Here is a 17,970-nt window from a genome sequence, read left to right on the forward strand (position 1 = left end):
GCAGGACAAGCGACACACTCTTTCCCCCTCTGCAGGACAAGCGACACACTCTTTCCCCCTCTGCAGGACAAGCGACACACTCTTTCCCCCTCTGCAGGACAAGCGACACACTCTTTCCCCCTCTGCAGGACAAGCGACACACTCTTTCCCCCTCTGCAGGACAAGCGACACACTCTTTCCCCCTCTGCAGGACAGGCGACACACTCTTTCCCCCTCTGCAGGACAGGCGACACACTCTCTTCCCCCTCTGCAGGACAAGCGACACACTCTCTTTCCCCCTCTGCAGGACAAGCGACACACTCTTTCCCCCTCTGCAGGACAGGCGACACACTCTTTCCCCCTCTGCAGGACAAGCGACACACTCTTTCCCCCTCTGCAGGACAAGCGACACACTCTTTCCCCCTCTGCAGGACAAGCGACACACTCTTTCCCCCTCTGCAGGACAAGCGACACACTCTTTCCCCCTCTGCAGGACAAGCGACACACTCTTTCCCCCTCTGCAGGACAAGCGACACACTCTTTCCCCCTCTGCAGGACAAGCGACACACTCTTTCCCCCTCTGCAGGACAGGCGAAACAACTCTTTCCCCCTCTGCAGGACAAGACACCCTCTGAAAATCTGTACAATGTCTACTGAGAAGGGCTCAACTTTTTTTAAATTCCAATGTATTGTTTAACAATTTACACTTGGCATTTAATATATATTTTTTCCCCCACACCCTGTATGAATAAATGAAATGAATCAAAGGGATTGGGCCAAGGGAAAAGGCTAGGGGGTGAATTGGGACTGACTGTGCATGTTGTTCTGTGTGGGGGCGGTCTTGCCCTGGGCCTGTCTCTGTGACAGTGGAGGGGGGAGTGTTAGGGTGCGTCCCACAGGGCCCTGGTCAAATATAGTGCTCTATATAGGGGACAGGGAGATGCTGCCTTAGTGTGAGTGAGATGCTGCCTTAGTGTGAGTGAGATGCTGCCTTAGTGTGAGTGAGATGCTGCCTTAGTGTGAGTGAGATGCTGCCTTAGTGTGAGTGAGATGCTGCCTTAGTGTGAGTGAGGGCTGACCAAATTTTTTGGTTCTAGTCAGGATTCTATCAGCTGTGTTCAGCACTAACTGAAGTTTATTTAGTGCTTTGTCCAGGTAGCCGGAAAGTAGAGCATTGCAGTAGTGTAACCTAGAAGTGACAAAAGCATGAGTACATTTTTCTACATCATTGTTTGGACAGAAAGTTTCTGATTTTTTGCAATGTTACGTAGATGGAAAAAAGTTGTCCTTGAAACAGTCTTGATATGGTCATCAAAAGAGCGATCAGGGTCCAGAGTTACGCCGAGGTCCTTCACAGTTTTATTTGAGGCGACTGTACAACCATCAAGATTAATTGTCAAATTCAACAGAAGATCTCTTTGTTTCTTGGGACCTAGAACAAGCATCTCTGTTTTGTCCGAGTTTAAAAGTAGAACGTTTGCCGCCATCTACATGCTTATGTCTGAAACACAAGCTTCTATGGAGGGCAATTTTGGGGCTTCACCATGTTTCATCGAAATGTACAGCTGTGTATCATCTGCATAGCAGTGAAAGTTAACATTATTTTTCCGAATGACATCACCAAGAGCTAAAATATATAGTGAAAACAAAAGTGGTCCTAAAACGGAGCCTTGAGGAACACCGAAATTTACAGTTGATTTGTCAGAGGACAAACCCTCCAGAGACAAACTGATATCTTTCTGACAGATGAGATCTAAACCAGGCCAGAACTTGTCTGTGTAGACCAATTTGGGTTTCCAATCTCTCCAAAAGAATGTGGTGATCGATGGTACTGGACTGTACTGGGCCTTACATTCCTCTGTACTGGGCCTTACATTCCTCTGTACTGGGCCTTACATTCCTCTGTACTGGGCCTTACATTCCTCTGTACTGGGCCTTACATTCCTCTGTACTGGGCCTTACATTCCTCTGTACTGGGCCTTACATTCCTCTGTACTGGGCCTTACTTCCTCTGTACTGGGCCTTACTTTCCTCTGTACTGGGCCTTACTTTCCTCTGTACTGGGCCTTACTTTCCTCTGTACTGGGCCTTACTTTCCTCTGTACTGGGCCTTACTTTCCTCTGTACTGGGCCTTACATTCCTCTATACTGGGCCTTACATTCCTCTGTACTGGGCCTTACATTCCTCTGTACTGGGCCTTACATTCCTCTGTACTGGGCCTTACATTCCTCTGTACTGGGCCTTACATTCCTCTGTACTGGACTATACTGGGCCTTACATTCATCTGTACTGGGCCTTACATTCCTCTGTACTGGACTATACTGGGCCTTATATTCATCTGTACTGGGCCTTATATTCATCTGTACTGGGCCTTACATTCCTCTGTACTGGGCCTCACATTCCTCTGTACTGGGAACACTGGGTGGCGTCCAGCTCTGGCCTGCTGGAGACCCAAACACTAAAACACACAGTCTTAGATACTATCTTACCTATTTACACACACACCACTCCACACCTGTACACAGACATTTTTCATTTATTTTTATTTCACCTTTATTTAATATATATATATATATATATATATATATATATATATTTATTTATTTATTTATTTATTTATTTATTTATTTATTTATTTATTTATTTATTTATTTATTTATTTATTTATTTATTTATTTATTTATTTATTTATTTATTTATTTATTTATTTATTTATTTATTTATTTATTTATTTATTTATTTATTTATTTATTTATTTATTTATTTATTTATTTATTTATTTATTTATTTATTTATTTATTTATTTATTTATTTATTTATTTATTTATATTTTTTATTTATTTATTTATTTATTTATTTATTTATTTAACCAGGTAGGCCAGTTGAGAACAAGTTCTCATTTACAACTGTGACCTGGCCAAGATAAAGCAAAGCAGTGTGACACAAACAACAACACCGAGTTACACATGGAGTAAACAAACATACAGTAGAAAAAGTATATATACAGTGTGTGCAAATGAGGTAAGATAAGGGAGGTAAGGCAATAAATAGGCCATACTGGTGAAATAATTACAATTTTGCAATAAACACTGGAGTGATAGATGTGCAGAAGATGAATGTGCAAGTAGAGATACTGGGGTGCAAAGGAGAAAAATAAATAAATAACAGTATGGGGATGAGGTAGTTGGATGGGCTATTTACAGATGGGCTATGTACAGGTGCAGTGATCTGTGAGCTGCTCTGACAGCTGGTGCTTGAAGTTAGTGAGGGAGATATGAGTTTCCAGCTTCAGTGATTTTTGCAATTCATTCCAGTCATTGGCAGCAGAGAAGTGTAAGGAAAGGCGGCCAAAGGAGGAATTGGCTTTGTGGGTGACCAGTGAAATATACCTGCTGGAGCGCGTGCTACGGGTGGGTGCTGCTATGGTGACCAGTGAGCTGAGATAAGGCGGAGCTTTTCCTAGCAGAGACTTATAGATGACCTGGAGCCAGCGGGTTTGGCGACGAATATGACGCAAACGCCAGCCAACGAGAGCATAGAGGTCGCAGTGATGGGTAGTATTTGGTGCTTTGGTGACAAAACGTATGGCACTGTGATAGACTGCATCCAATTTGCTAAGTCGAGGATCAGTAGGATGGTCAGTTTTACAAGGGTATGTTTGGCAGCATGAGTGAAGGATGCTTTGTTGCGAAATAGGAAGCCAATTCTAGATTTAATTTTGGATAATCACATGACACAACACACACACACACACACACACAATAACTGGTGTTGTCATGGAATCTTTCGGGGAAAGCGTGTGGCACACTGCAGACATTGATAACATTTGAACTCCAATAATGTATCTTTCAACTACAGGGACATTTTTATTCATTTTATTTTATTTCACCTTTATTTAAAAAATTTTTTTTTTTAACTAGGCAAGTCAAATTGCTGGAAGGTTTGTAAGCTTTTGAAGGGACTGTTGTAAACCTTTCTTATATCATAGTTGTGACATTCTTACACAACAGTAAGAAAATAATAAAGGTTAAATACCATTTTAGCAGAACTAAGAGAAACATATTTCAATATTCCATATTTATGTTGGCAATGTGTTGTGGTAAAACAAGATTCTGTACAGTCAAAGGTCATGGAAGCCCTCCAATTAACAAGATAATTCACTCTCTCCCTCTTTTAAATCAGGTAAATGAGTATTTGAAGGATATCATTGGTCAGGAGCGGAGGAGAGAAAGGAAGAGAGCTGAGCTTGTTGGCAGGCCAGGGGTGAGTGTCTCCTCCTCTCTTCTTCGGCCTTCTTTCCTACCCACTCCACCCTTTTCTATTCTGGTTTTAGGAGCATCTTCTACATTTCAATGACCTGGTCTTACAGTTAGATATGCACTTGTTTCAAATTCAATGTATGCATTTAAATCATAATATTTTTTTTTTTGCAATACAGATTCAAAACGGTTTGAATTGGAATTCAATTTTTGAATACAAATGGAACATTATTGTATTCGAATTCAATCTCTGCTGTCACTAATATCATTCCATATTTAAGCCTCAATATTTATATTTTATGTTATAAACACCAGGCAAGCTCATTGTCAACATGAACAGCATGATATGTCTATGCAATGCCCTTACTCAGCTCGGTCCCAGATCTGTTTGTGGTGTCCTGCCAACTCCTCTGTTTATTGTCATGCTCCATTGGCACAAACTGATCTGGGACCAGGCTACTTTCTCTCCTGTACTTTCTTCATACCCCACACAGTGAAAAATGTTACGTCAAGTCCTTTCAATGATACTTACAAGACAAGTCATTTAGTCTGGGACACACACACACAGGTCAAACAAGAAAGCAGACTACCTATCTAGGAGTTGTTGTGTCTAGCTAGCGTGTTTCATAAAACATACTACGTGAGGCTTCTCTGATGCCCTACGACAGGTTGTTGCGCCAGCTGAATCATGCTCTTTGGCTCTGAACAATCATGTCATCAGGCAGGCTGGTTCAGTTTTATGGTCGGCTGAGCAGCAGGGTTGACATGGTAACATGGTCTCTGACACAGCACAACTGGCAAGTGAGGGAGAGAGAGATGATGTCATCTTCTTTCCCTCTTCCCTCATCTCCTTCCCTTCTTTCCCTCCTCTTCCCTAATCTCCTCCCCTTCTTTCCCTTGTTTCCTCTCCTGATTTCCCTCTTCGTTTTCACTCCCCTTCCTCTCCTCTCCTCTCCCCCCCATCCCATCCCACCCAACGTCTCTCCTCTCTTCTCTGCGTGCCCATCTAGAAATGTTTTTTATCAGCCTGTCCTGGTCGTAACCCCTGTCATGGCAGCTTGTCCTGGTCTTAACCCTGCCATGTTAGTGTGGCTGGGTCTGCCAGTGGCTGGGCCTGCCAGACTGTTCCCTCCTCTGCGTCACAACCCCTTTAGTGAACATGTTCTATGGAGAGAGAGATATTACATCTCTTAAGGAGTCTTGGGAAAACTCTTAGATATAGTTCTCTGGAGGAAATGTCTGTGGCTGGCTGGCTGGTTGTGTGATATAGTTCACTGGAGTAAATGTCTGTGGCTGGCTGGCTGGTTGTGTGATATAGTTCACTGGAGGATATGTCTGTGGCTGGCTGGTTGTGTGATATAGTTCACTGGAGGAAATGTCTGTGGCTGGCTGGCTGGTTGTGTGATATAGTTCACTGGAGGATATGTCTGTGGCTGGCTGGTTGTGTGATATAGTTCACTGGAGGAAATGTCTGTGGCTGGCTGGTTGTGTGATATAGTTCACTGGAGGAAATGTCTGTGGCTGGCTGGCTGGCTGGCTGGCTGGCTGGCTGGCTGTGTGATATAGTTCACTGGAGGAAATGTCTGTGGCTGGCTGGCTGGCTGGCTGGCTGGCTGGCTGTGTGATATAGTTCTCTGGAGGATATGTCACTGATGTCCTACCAGAATGTGCCTGCAGTGACCTGGCATGAAGTGGCTGGCTGTGTGGCTGTGTGTGTGTGTGTGTGTTCCCCACTCCACCCTGTCTAGAGGCGAAGATAGCGGCTGTTTGATGCTGATGTGAGCTGTCAGTGTACAGAGGCAGTCTCCTGCTCCCCCGCATGCCTGAACTGAACTGTCCCAGAGCTGTCCCTGGGCTGGACACCCATTGACCCCAGAACAGAGCTGTCCCTGGGCTGGACACCCATTGACCCCAGAACAGAGCTGTCCCTGGGCTGGACACCCATTGACCCCAGAACAGAGCTGTCCCTGGGCTGGACACCCATTGACCCCAGAACAGAGCTGTCCCTGGGCTGAATACCCATTGACCCCAGAACAGAAATGTCCCTGGGCTGAATACCCATTGACAGAGCACCCATTGGCTATTTTGCACACCAATATTTCTACTTGCACATCATCAAATCAAATCAAATCAAATTTTATTTGTCACATACACATGGTTAGCAGATGTTAATGCGAGTGTAGCGAAATGCTTGTGCTTCTAGTTCCGACAATGCAGTAATAACGAGCAAGTAATCTAACTAACAATTCCAAAAAAAAACTACTGTCTTATACACAGTGTAAGGGGATAAAGAATATGTACATAAGGATATATGAATGAGTGATGGTACAGAGCAGCATAGGCAAGATACAGTAGATGATATCGAGTACAGTATATACATATGAGATAAGTATGTAAACCAAGTGGCATAGTTAAAGTGGCTAGTGATACATGTATTACATAAGGATGCAGTCGATGATATAGAGTACAGTATCAACGTATGCATATGAGATGAACAATGTAGGGTAAGTAACATTATATAAGGTAGCATTGTTTAAAGTGGCTAGTGATATATTTACATAATTTCCCATCAATTCCCATGATTAAAGTGGCTGGAGTAGAGTCAGTGTCATTGACAGTGTGTTGGCAGTAGCCACTCAATGTTAGTGGTGGCTGTTTAACAGTCTGATGGCCTTGAGATAGAAGCTGTTTTTCAGTCTCTCGGTCCCAGCTTTGATGCACCTGTACTGACCTCGCCTTCTGGATGACAGCGGGGTGAACAGGCAGTGGCTCGGGTGGTTGATGTCCTTGATGATCTTTATGGCCTTCCTGTAGCATCGGGTGGTGTAGGTGTCCTGGAGGGCAGGTAGTTTGCCCCGGTGATGCGTTGTGCAGACCTCACTACCCTCTGGAGAGCCTTACGGTTGAGGGCGGTGCAGTTGCCATACCAGGCGGTGATACAGCCCGCCAGGATGCTCTCGATTGTGCATCTGTAGAAGTTTGTGAGTGCTTTTGGTGACAAGCCGAATTTCTTCAGCCTCCTGAGGTTGAAGAGGCGCTGCTGCGCCTTCCTCACGATGCTGTCTGTGTGAGTGGACCAATTCAGTTTGTCTGTGATGTGTATGCCGAGGAACTTAAAACTTGCTACCCTCTCCACTACTGTTCCATCGATGTGGATGGGGGTGTTCCCTCTGCTGTTTCCTGAAGTCCACAATCATCTCCTTAGTTTTGTTGACGTTGAGTGTGAGGTTATTTTCCTGACACCACACTCCGAGGGCCCTCACCTCCTCCCTGTAGGCCGTCTCGTCGTTGTTGGTAATCAAGCCTACCACTGTTGTGTCGTCCGCAAACTTGATGATTGAGTTGGAGGCGTGCATGGCCACGCAGTCGTGGGTGAACAGGGAGTACAGGAGGGGGCTCAGAACGCACCCTTGTGGGGCCCCAGTGTTGAGGATCAGCGGGGAGGAGATGTTGTTGCCTACCCTCACCACCTGGGGGCGGCCCGTCAGGAAGTCCAGTACCCAGTTGCACAGGGCGGGGTCGAGACCCAGGGTCTCGAGCTTGATGACGAGCTTGGAGGGTACTATGGTGTTGAATGCCGAGCTGTAGTCGATGAACAGCATTCTCACATAGGTATTCCTCTTGTCCAGATGGGTTAGGGCAGTGTGCAGTGTGGTTGAGATTGCATCGTCTGTGGACCTATTTGGGCGGTAAGCAAATTGGAGTGGGTCAAGGGTGTCAGGTAGGGTGGAGGTGATATGGTCCTTGACTAGTCTCTCAAAGCACTTCATGATGACGGATGTGAGTGCTACGGGGCGGTAGTCGTTTAGCTCAGTTACCTTAGCTTTCTTGGGAACAGGAACAATGGTGGCCCTCTTGAAGCATGTGGGAACAGCAGACTGGTATAGGGATTGGTTGAATATGTCCGTAAACACACCGGCCAGCTGGTCTGCGCATGCTCTGAGGGCGCGGCTGGGGATGCCGTCTGGGCCTGCAGCCTTGCGAGGGTTAACACGTTTAAATGTCTTACTCACTTCGGCTGCAGTGAAGGAGAGACCGCATGATTCCGTTGCAGGCCGTGTCAGTGGCACTGTATTGTCCTCAAAGCGGGCAAAAAAGTTATTTAGTCTGCCTGGGAGCAAGACATCCTGGTCCGTGACTGGGCTGGGTTTCTTCCTGTAGTCCGTGATTGACTGTAGACCCTGCCACATACCTCTTGTGTCTGAGCCGTTGAATTGAGATTCTACTTTGTCTCTGTACTGGCGCTTAGCTTGTTTGATAGCCTTGCGGAGGGAATAGCTGCACTGTTTGTATTCAGTCATGTTACCAGACACCTTGCCCTGATTAAAAGCAGTGGTTCGTGCCTTCAGTTTCACACGAATGCTGCCATCAATCCACGGTTTCTGGTTAGGGAATGTTTTAATCGTTGCTATGGGAACGACATCTTCAACGCACGTTCTAATGAACTCGCACACCGTATCAGCGTATTCGTCAATGTTGTTGTCTGACGCAATACGAAACATCTCCCAGTCCACGTGATGGAAGCAGTCTTGGAGTGTGGAGTCAGCTTGGTCGGACCAGCGTTGGACAGACCTCAGCGTGGGAGCTTCTTGTTTTAGTTTCTGTCTGTAGGCAGGGATCAACAAAATGGAGTCGTGGTCAGCTTTTCCGAAAGGGGGCGGGGCAGGGCCTTATATGCGTCGCGGAAGTTAGAGTAACAATGATCCAGGGTCTTTCCACCCCTGGTTGCGCAATCAATATGCTGATAAAATTTAGGGAGTCTTGTTTTCAGATTAGCCTTGTTAAAATCCCCAGCTACAATGAATGCAGCCTCCGGATAGATCGTTTCCAGTTTGCAGAGAGTTAAATAAAGTTCGTTCAGAGCCATCGATGTGTCTGCTTGGGGGGATATATACGGCTGTGATTATAATCGAAGAGAATTCTCTTGGTAGATAATGCGGTCTACATTTGATTGTGAGGAATTCTAAATCAGGTGAACAGAAGGATTTGAGTTCCTGTATGTTTCCTTCATCACACCATGTCACGTTGGCCATAAGGCATACGCCCCCGCCCGTCTTCTTACCAGAGAGATGTTTGTTTCTGTCGGCGCGATGCGTGGAGAAACCCGCTGGCTGCACCGCTTCGGATTGCGTCTCTCCAGTGAGCCATGTTTCCGTGAAGCAGAGAACGTTACAGTCTCTGATGTCCCTCTGGAATGCTACCCTTGCTCGGATTTCATCAACCTTGTTGTCAAGAGACTGGACATTGGCAAGAAGAATGCTAGGGAGTGGTGCACGATGTGCCCGTCTCCGGAGTCTGACCAGAAGACCGCTTCGTTTCCCTCTTTTTCTGAGTCGTTTTTTTATTTTTGGTCGCTGCATGTGATCCACTCGGTTACACTGGTTGTAAGGCAGAACTCAGGATCCGCATCGCGAAAAACATATTCTTGGTCGTACTGATGGTGAGTTGACGCTGATCTTATATTCAGTAGTTCTTGTCGGCTGTATGTAAAGAAACCTAAGATGACCTGGGGTACTAGTGTAAGAAATAACACGTAAAAAAACAAAAAACTGCATAGTTTCCTAGGAACGCGAAGCGAGGCGGCCATCTCTGTCGGCGCCGGAAGTACACCTGTACATCATCTGCACATCCAATGTTAATTTGCTAAATTGTAATTACTTTGCTACTATGGCCTATTTATTGCCTTACCACCTCATGCCATTTGCACACACTGTATATAGACTTTATTTTTTCTATTGTGTTATTGACAGTACACTTGTTTATTCCATGTGTAACTCTGTGTTGTTGTTTGTGTCGCACTGCTTTGCTTTATCTTGGCCAGGTCGCAGTTGTAAATGAGAACTTGTTCTCAACTGGCCTACCTGGTTAAATAAAGGTGAAAGAAATGTTTCTTCACTGCTAGGCTCCTGCCACTGCTAGGCTCCTGCCACTGCTAGGCTCTAGCCACTGCTAGGCTCCTGCCACTGCTAGGCTCCTGCCACTGCTAGGCTCCTGCCACTGCTAGGCTCCTGCCACTGCTAGACTCCAGCCACTGCTAGACTCCTGCCACTGCTAGAATCCTGCCACTGCTAGGCTCCTGCCACTGCTAGGCTCCTGCCACTGCTAGACTCCTGCCACTGCTAGACTCCTGCCACTGCTAGACTCCTGCCACTGCTAGGCTCCTGCCACTGCTAGACTCCTGCCACTGCTAGGCTCCTGCCACTGCTAGACTCCTGCCACTGCTAGGCTCCTGCCACTGCTAGGCTCCTGCCACTGCTAGGCTCCTGCCACTGCTAGACTCCAGCCACTGCTAGACTCCAGCCACTGCTAGACTCCTGCCACTGCTAGAATCCTGCCACTGCTAGACTCCTGCCACTGCTAGACTCCTGCCACTGCTAGGCTCCTGCCACTGCTAGACTCCTGCCACTGCTAGGCTCCTGCCACTGCTAGACTCCTGCCACTGCTAGGCTCCTGCCACTGCTAGACTCCTGCCACTGCTAGGCTCCTGCCACTGCTAGACTCCTGCCACTGCTAGGCTCCTGCCACTGCTAGACTCCTGCCACTGCTAGGCTCCTGCCACTGCTAGACTCCTGCCACTGCTAGACTCCTGCCACTGCTAGAATCCTGCCACTGCTAGACTCCTGCCACTGCTAGACTCCTGCCACTGCCACTTCCCAATACAGTGCAATGTTCACCAGACCGATGTGCTTGTTGTTGAAAGCACTCTGTTCCTGTAACAATGTTACTGGCACATTATGTGTGTGTGTGTGTGTGTGTGTTAGCCTAGATGGCACACAGATTAAGTAAGGGTTATTAACCCACCCCCATCAACACAGAACGCACACACTCTCTCCCTTCCCTCTCTCTCTCCCTTCCCTCTCTCTCTCCCTTCCCTCTCTCTCTCCCTTCCCTCTCTCTCTCCCTTCCCTCTCGCTCTCCCTTCCCTCTCGCTCTCCCTTCCCTCTCGCTCTCCCTTCCCTCTCGCTCTCTCTCTCGCTCTCCCTTCCCTCTCTCTCTCGCTCTCCCTTCCCTCTCTCTCTCGCTCTCCCTTCCCTCTCTCTCTCGCTCTCCCTTCCCTCTCTCTCGCTCTCCCTTCCCTCTCTCTCTCGCTCTCCCTTCCCTCTCTCTCTCGCTCTCCCTTCCCTCTCTCTCTCGCTCTCCTTCCCTCTCTCTCTCGCTCTCCCTTCCCTCTCTCTCTCGCTCTCCCTTCCCTCTCTCTCTCGCTCTCCCTTCCCTCTCTCTCTCGCTCTCCCTTCCCTCTCTCTCTCGCTCTCCCTTCCCTCTCTCTCTCGCTCTCCCTTCCCTCTCTCTCTCGCTCTCCCTTCCCTCTCTCTCTCGCTCTCCCTTCCCTCTCTCTCTCGCTCTCCCTTCCCTCTCTCTCTCGCTCTCCCTTCCCTCTCTCTCTCGCTCTCCCTTCCTCTCTCTCTCGCTCTCCCTTCCCTCTCTCTCTCGCTCTCCCTTCCCTCTCTCTCTCGCTCTCCCTTCCCTCTCTCTCTCGCTCTCCCTTCCCTCTCTCTCTCGCTCTCTCCTTCCCTCTCTCTCTCGCTCTCCCTTCCCTCTCTCTCTTGCTCTCCCTTCTCTCTCTCCTTCCCTCTCGCTCTCCCTTCCCTCTCTCTCTCGCTCTCCCTTCCCTCTCGCTCTCCCTTCCCTCTCGCTCTCGCTCTCCCTTCCCTCTCGCTCTCCCTTCCCTCTCGCTCTCGCTCTCCCTCTCGCTCTCCCTCTCGCTCTCCCTTCCCTCTCGCTCTCGCTCTCCCTTCCCTCTCGCTCTCCCTTCCCTATCTTTCTCGCTCTCCATTCCCTCTCTCTCTCGCTCCATTCCCTCTCTCTCTCTCGCTCCATTCCCTCTCTCTCTCGCTCCATTCCCTCTCTCTCTCGCTCCATTCCCTCTCTCTCTCGCTCCATTCCCTCTCTCTCTCGCTCCATTCCCTCTCTCTCTCGCTCCATTCCCTCTCTCTCTCGCTCCATTCCCTCTCTCTCTCGCTCCATTCCCTCTCTCTCTCGCTCCATTCCCTCTCGCTCGCTCCCTTCCCTCTCGCTCGCTCCCTTCCCTCGCTCGCTCGCTCCCTTCCCTCGCTCGCTCGCTCGCTCCCTTCCCTCCCTCGCTCGCTCCCTTCCCTCTCTCGCTCGCTCCCTTCCCTCTCTCGCTCGCTCGCTCCCTTCCCTCCCTCTCTCTCTTGCACCCTTCCCTCCCTCCCTCCCTCCCGCTCTCTCTCTCTCCCCGGACGCTGTGACCTAGATACTAACTCCAGTCGCTCCCAAAATCTGTCCCGCTCTTTGAGTTGCCGGTTTGGTTCAGGTCCGTGTACCCTGCCAGGACAGATGTGCTGCAGTCATCGGGACAAAGAAAAGCTGACTAGGGTGACCCAGGTTTTATTTTAAGCTGCAGCACAGTATGCTGGGAAACCAAACAGACACTGTCAATGCGAAGGCAATGGCAGAGCAGAGTAAAACACATCAGTAATCCTTTTAAGTTGCACATCTGTGCAGGATAAATTGAACATGTCTTTTTGAAGAGGAAGTGACTTGTCAGAGAGCGAGAACAGGACAGCAAGTTGATTGATGTGGTGGACGGTTGGGATTAGGACCAAGGAGCCTAAGGGCTCTTTAAAGAGGTTTTAGTGGGAGTCTTGGCTAGCTCTGTCTTTGCTGTGTGTTATCCCCAATTTAGCCCTCCCCTGTAGCCCTCCCCTGTAGCCCTCCCCTGTAGCCCTGCCCTATAGCCCTCCCCTGTAGCCCTGCCCTGTAGCCCTGCCCTGTAGCCCTGCCCTGTAGCCCTGCCCTGTAGCCCTGCCCTGTAGCCCTCCCCTATAGCCCTCCCCTATAGCCCTGCCCTGTAGCCCTCCCCTGTAGCCCTGCCCTGTAGCCCTCCCCTGTAGCCCTCCCCTATAGCCCTGCCCTGTAGCCCTCCCCTGTAGCCCTCCCCTATAGCCCTGCCCTATAGCCCTGCCCTGTAGCCCTGCCCTGTAGCCCTGCCCTGTAGCCTTCCATAGCCCTGCCCTATAGCCCTCCCCTGTAGCCCTCCCCTATAGCCCTGCCCTGTAGCCTTCCATAGCCCTGCCCTGTAGCCCTCCCCTGTAGCCCTCCCCTGTAGCCCTCCCCTGTAGCCCTCCCCTGTAGCCCTGCAGCCCTCCCCTATAGCCCTGCCCTGTAGCCCTCCCCTATAGCCCTCCCCTATAGCCTTCCATAGCCCTCCCTATAGCCTTCCATAGCCCTCCCCTATAGCCTTCCATAGCCCTCCCCTATAGCCTTCCATAGCCCTGCCCTATAGCCTTCCATAGCCCTCCCCTATAGCCTTCCATAGCCCTCCCCTATAGCCTTCCATAGCCCTCCCCTATAGCCTTCCATAGCCCTCCCCTATAGCCTTCCATAGCCCTGCCCTATAGCCTTCCATAGCCCTCCCCTATAGCCTTCCATAGCCCTCCCCTATAGCCTTCCATAGCCCTCCCCTATAGCCTTCCATAGCCCTGCCCTATAGCCTTCCATAGCCCTCCCCTATAGCCTTCCATAGCCCTCCCCTATAGCCTTCCATAGCCCTCCCCTATAGCCTTCCATAGCCCTCCCCTATAGCCTTCCATAGCCCTGCCCTATAGCCTTCCATAGCCCTGCCCTATAGCCTTCCATAGCCCTCCCCTATAGCCTTCCATAGCCCTCCCTGTAGCCCTCCCCTGTAGCCCTGCCCTGTAGCCTTCCATAGCCCTGCCCTGTAGCCTTCCATAGCCCTGCCCTGTAGCCCTCCCCTATAGCCCTGCCCTGTAGCCTTCCATAGCCCTCCCCTATAGCCTTCCATATCCCTGCCCTGTAGCCTTCCATAGCCCTGCCCTATAGCCTTCCAAAGCCCTGCCCTGTAGCCTTCCATAGCCCTGCCCTATAGCCTTCCAAAGCCCTGCCCTGTAGCCTCCATAGCCCCGCCCTATAGCCTTCCATAGCCCTGCCCTATAGCCCTGCCCTATAGCCCTGCCCTATAGCCTTCCATAGCCCTGCCCTATAGCCCTGCCCTATAGCCTTCCATAGCCCTGCCCTATAGCCCTGCCCTATAGCCTTCCATAGCCCTGCCCTATAGCCCTGCCCTATAGCCTTCCATAGCCCTGCCCTATAGCCCTCCCCTATAGCCTTCCATAGCCCTGCCCTCTAGCCCTCCCCTATAGCCTTCCATAGCCCTCCCCTATAGCCTTCCATAGCCCTGCCCTATAGACTTCCATAGCCCTGCCCTATAGACTTCCATAGCCCTGCCCTATAGACTTCCATAGCCCTGCCCTATAGCCCTGCCCTATAGCCTTCCATAGCCCTGCCCTCTAGCCCTCCCCTATAGCCTTCCATAGCCCTGCCCTCTAGCCCTCCCCTATAGCCTTCCATAGCCCTCCCCTATAGCCTTCCATAGCCCTCCCCTATAGCCTTCCATAGCCCTCCCCTATAGCCTTCCATAGCCCTCCCCTATAGCCTTCCATAGCCCTGCCCTATAGACTTCCATAGCCCTGCCCTATAGACTTCCATAGCCCTGCCCTATAGCCCTGCCCTATAGACTTCCATAGCCCTGCCCTATAGCCCTGCCCTATAGCCTTCCATAGCCCTGCCCTATAGCCTTCCATAGCCCTGCCCTATAGACTTCCATAGCCCTGCCCTATAGCCCTGCCCTATAGCCTTCCATAGCCCTGCCCTATAGACTTCCATAGCCCTCCCCTATAGCCCTGCCCTATAGCCTTCCATAGCCCTGCCCTGTAGCCCTGCCCTATAGCCTTCCATAGCCCTCCCCTATAGCCCTGCCCTATAGCCTTCCATAGCCCTCCCCTATAGCCCTCCCCTATAGCCTTCCATAGCCCTGCCCTATAGCCTTCCATATCCCTGCCCTATAGCCTTCCATAGCCCTGCCCTATAGCCTTCCATAGCCCTGCCCTATAGCCTTCCATAGGCCTGCCCTGTAGCCTTCCATAGCCCTGCCCTGTAGCCTTCCATAGCCCTGCCCTGTAGCCTTCCATAGCCCTACCCTGTAGCCTTCCATAGCCCTGCCCTGTAGCCTTCCATAGCCCTACCCTGTAGCCTTCCATAGCCCTACCCTGTAGCCTTCCATATCCCTGCCCTATAGCCTTCCATAGCCCTGCCCTATAGCCTTCCATAGCCCTGCCCTGTAGCCTTCCATAGCCCTACCCTGTAGCCTTCCATAGCCCTACCCTGTAGCCTTCCATAGCCCTACCCTGTAGCCTTCCATAGCCCTACCCTGTAGCCTTCCATAGCCCTACCCTGTAGCCTTCCATAGCCCTGCCCTGTAGCCTTCCATAGCCCTACCCTGTAGCCTTCCATAGCCCTACCCTGTAGCCTTCCATAGCCCTACCCTGTAGCCCTGCCCTGTAGCCTTCCATAGCCCTGCCCTGTAGCCTTCCATAGCCCTACCCTGTAGCCTTCCATAGCCCTACCCTGTAGCCTTCCATAGCCCTACCCTGTAGCCCTGCCCTGTAGCCTTCCATAGCCGTACCCTGTAGCCTTCCATAGCCCTACCCTGTAGCCTTCCATAGCCCTACCCTGTAGCCTTCCATAGCCCTACCCTGTAGCCTTCCATAGCCCTGCCCTGTAGCCTTCCATAGCCCTACCCTGTAGCCTTCCATAGACCTACCCTGTAGCCTTCCATAGCCCTCCCCTGTAGCCTTCCATAGCCCTGCCCTGTAGCCTTCCATAGCCCTACCCTGTAGCCTTCCATAGCCCTACCCTGTAGCCTTCCATAGCCCTACCCTGTAGCCTTCCATAGCCCTGCCCTGTAGCCCTGCCCTGTAGCCTTCCATAGCCCTACCCTGTAGCCTTCCATAGCCCTGCCCTGTAGCCTTCTCGGACATTGCTGGGACATGCCAACCATAATTGAAAGCAGAAAATGTAATTGGTTTGAAAGCATCAAACCATCACTTCTAATTAGTATTTGATCAGTAACATGGTTTAGGGAGGCTTTTCAAGACCACCATGGATGGAGCTGAATAAGTTCCTCAGTATATATGTCACTGTGGGGATGACGTCATTGATGAAGCCAGTGACTGATGTGGTGTACTCCTCAATGCCATCGGAGGAATCCCGGAACATATTCCAGTCTGTGATAGCAAAACAGTCCTGTAGTTTAGCATCTGCTTCATATGCCCACTTATAGACCAGTCACTGGTACTTCCTGCTTTAAGTTTTGCTTGTCAGCAGGAATCAGGAGGATAGAATTATGGTCAGAATTACCAAATGGAGGGCGAGGAAGCGCTATGAACACATCTCTGTGTGTGGAGTAAAGGTGGTCTAGTGTTATTTTTTTCCTCTGGTTGCACATTTAACATGCTGATAGAAATTTGGTAAAACAGATTTAAGTTTCCCTGCATTAAAAAGTCCCCGGCTACTAGGAGCACCGCCTCTCGGTGAGCGTATTCTTCTTTGCTTATGGCGGAAGACAGCACATTCGTCAGGGCGGCAGGTGGTTGTGGTGGTTGTAGTGTTGGGCCAGTAACAGAAATGTTGCTAGATCGAATCCCCGAGCTGACAAGGTAGAAATCTGTTGTTCTGCCCCTGAACAAGGCAGTTATAACCCACTGTTCCCCATTAGGCAGTCATTGTAATTAACTGACTTTCCTAGTTAAATAAACATTTTTTATTTTTTATTGGTATGTAAACAGCTACAAAAAATACAGATAAACTCTCTAGGTAGATATTGTGGTCTACAGCTTATCATGAGATATTCTACCTCAGGTGAGCAAAACCTTGAAACTTCCTTAGATAGTGTACCAGCTGTTATTTACACAAAGGCATTGTCTGCCGCCCCTTGTCTTACCAGAGGCTGCTGTTCTATCTAGCCGATACAGTGTATAACCAGCCAGTTGTATGTTGATAATGTTGTCGTTCAGCCACGACTCCGTGAAGCATAAGATATTACAGTTTTGAATGTCCCGTTGGTAGATTAATCTTCCGCGTAGGTCACCTATTTTATTGTCCAAAGATTGCACGTTTGCTAGCAGAATGGAAGGGAGTGGGGGTTTATTCAATCGCCTACAAATTCTCTGAAGCCCTCAGACCTTTTTCTCCGCCTCCTCTTCACACAAATCACGGGGATCTGGGCCTGTTCCTGAGAAAGCAGTATATCGTTCGCATCTGGCTCGTCAGACTCATTAAAGGAAAAAAAGGATTCTGCCAGTCCGTGGTGAGTAATCACAGTCCTGATGTCCAGGAGTTATTTTCGGTCATAAGAGATGGTAGCGACAACATTATGTACAAAATATGTAAATTAATTAATTAATAAAAAAGTTACAAACAGCGGAAATAAACAAATAATAAACCTGCCTTCATCTCCGGCGCCATTTTACTATAGAAATGCATTGTCGGATGTAGGAGCATAAGCATTTCGCTACACTCTCAATAACATCTGCTAACGATGTGTATGTGACCCATTTGATTTGATGTACACATAAAAGTGACCATCCCACCTAAGGCACTAAGCAATGTCCACAGTAATCTGCTAACGATGTGTATGTGACCAATAGGATTTGATTTGATAAAAGTGACCATCCCACTAAAGGCACTAAGCGACGTCCACAGTAATCTGCTAAAGATGTGTATGTGACCAATAGGATTTGATTTGATAAAAGTGACCATCCCACTAAAGGCACTAAGCGACGTCCACAGTAATACAGGAACAAAACCCACTTCTACTAACATGGCTTCTTCAACTGGGAGAACAGTCACAATTTAGACTTCAAATCCTCCTGGTTTCTGCTGTGTGTCCTGTACTAGTTAGCTGTCTCA

The 17,970-nt window shown here is 49.3% G+C and overlaps 1 protein-coding gene across 1 annotated transcript in view; it reads left to right on the top strand.

Annotated features, from left to right (window-relative positions):
* Positions 1-17,970, top strand: part of LOC112253235 (calmodulin-regulated spectrin-associated protein 2-like) — a 98,807-nt gene that overhangs the window by 44,566 nt on the left and 36,271 nt on the right. The window contains exon 4 of the mRNA XM_042322900.1: positions 4,163-4,243. Within this exon, the coding sequence (XP_042178834.1) occupies positions 4,163-4,243 (81 nt within the window). The remainder of the gene's footprint in view (positions 1-4,162; positions 4,244-17,970) is intronic.

Source organism: Oncorhynchus tshawytscha, linkage group LG06, assembly GCF_018296145.1.
Source record: "Oncorhynchus tshawytscha isolate Ot180627B linkage group LG06, Otsh_v2.0, whole genome shotgun sequence".
Taxonomy (NCBI): Eukaryota; Metazoa; Chordata; class Actinopteri; order Salmoniformes; family Salmonidae; genus Oncorhynchus; species Oncorhynchus tshawytscha.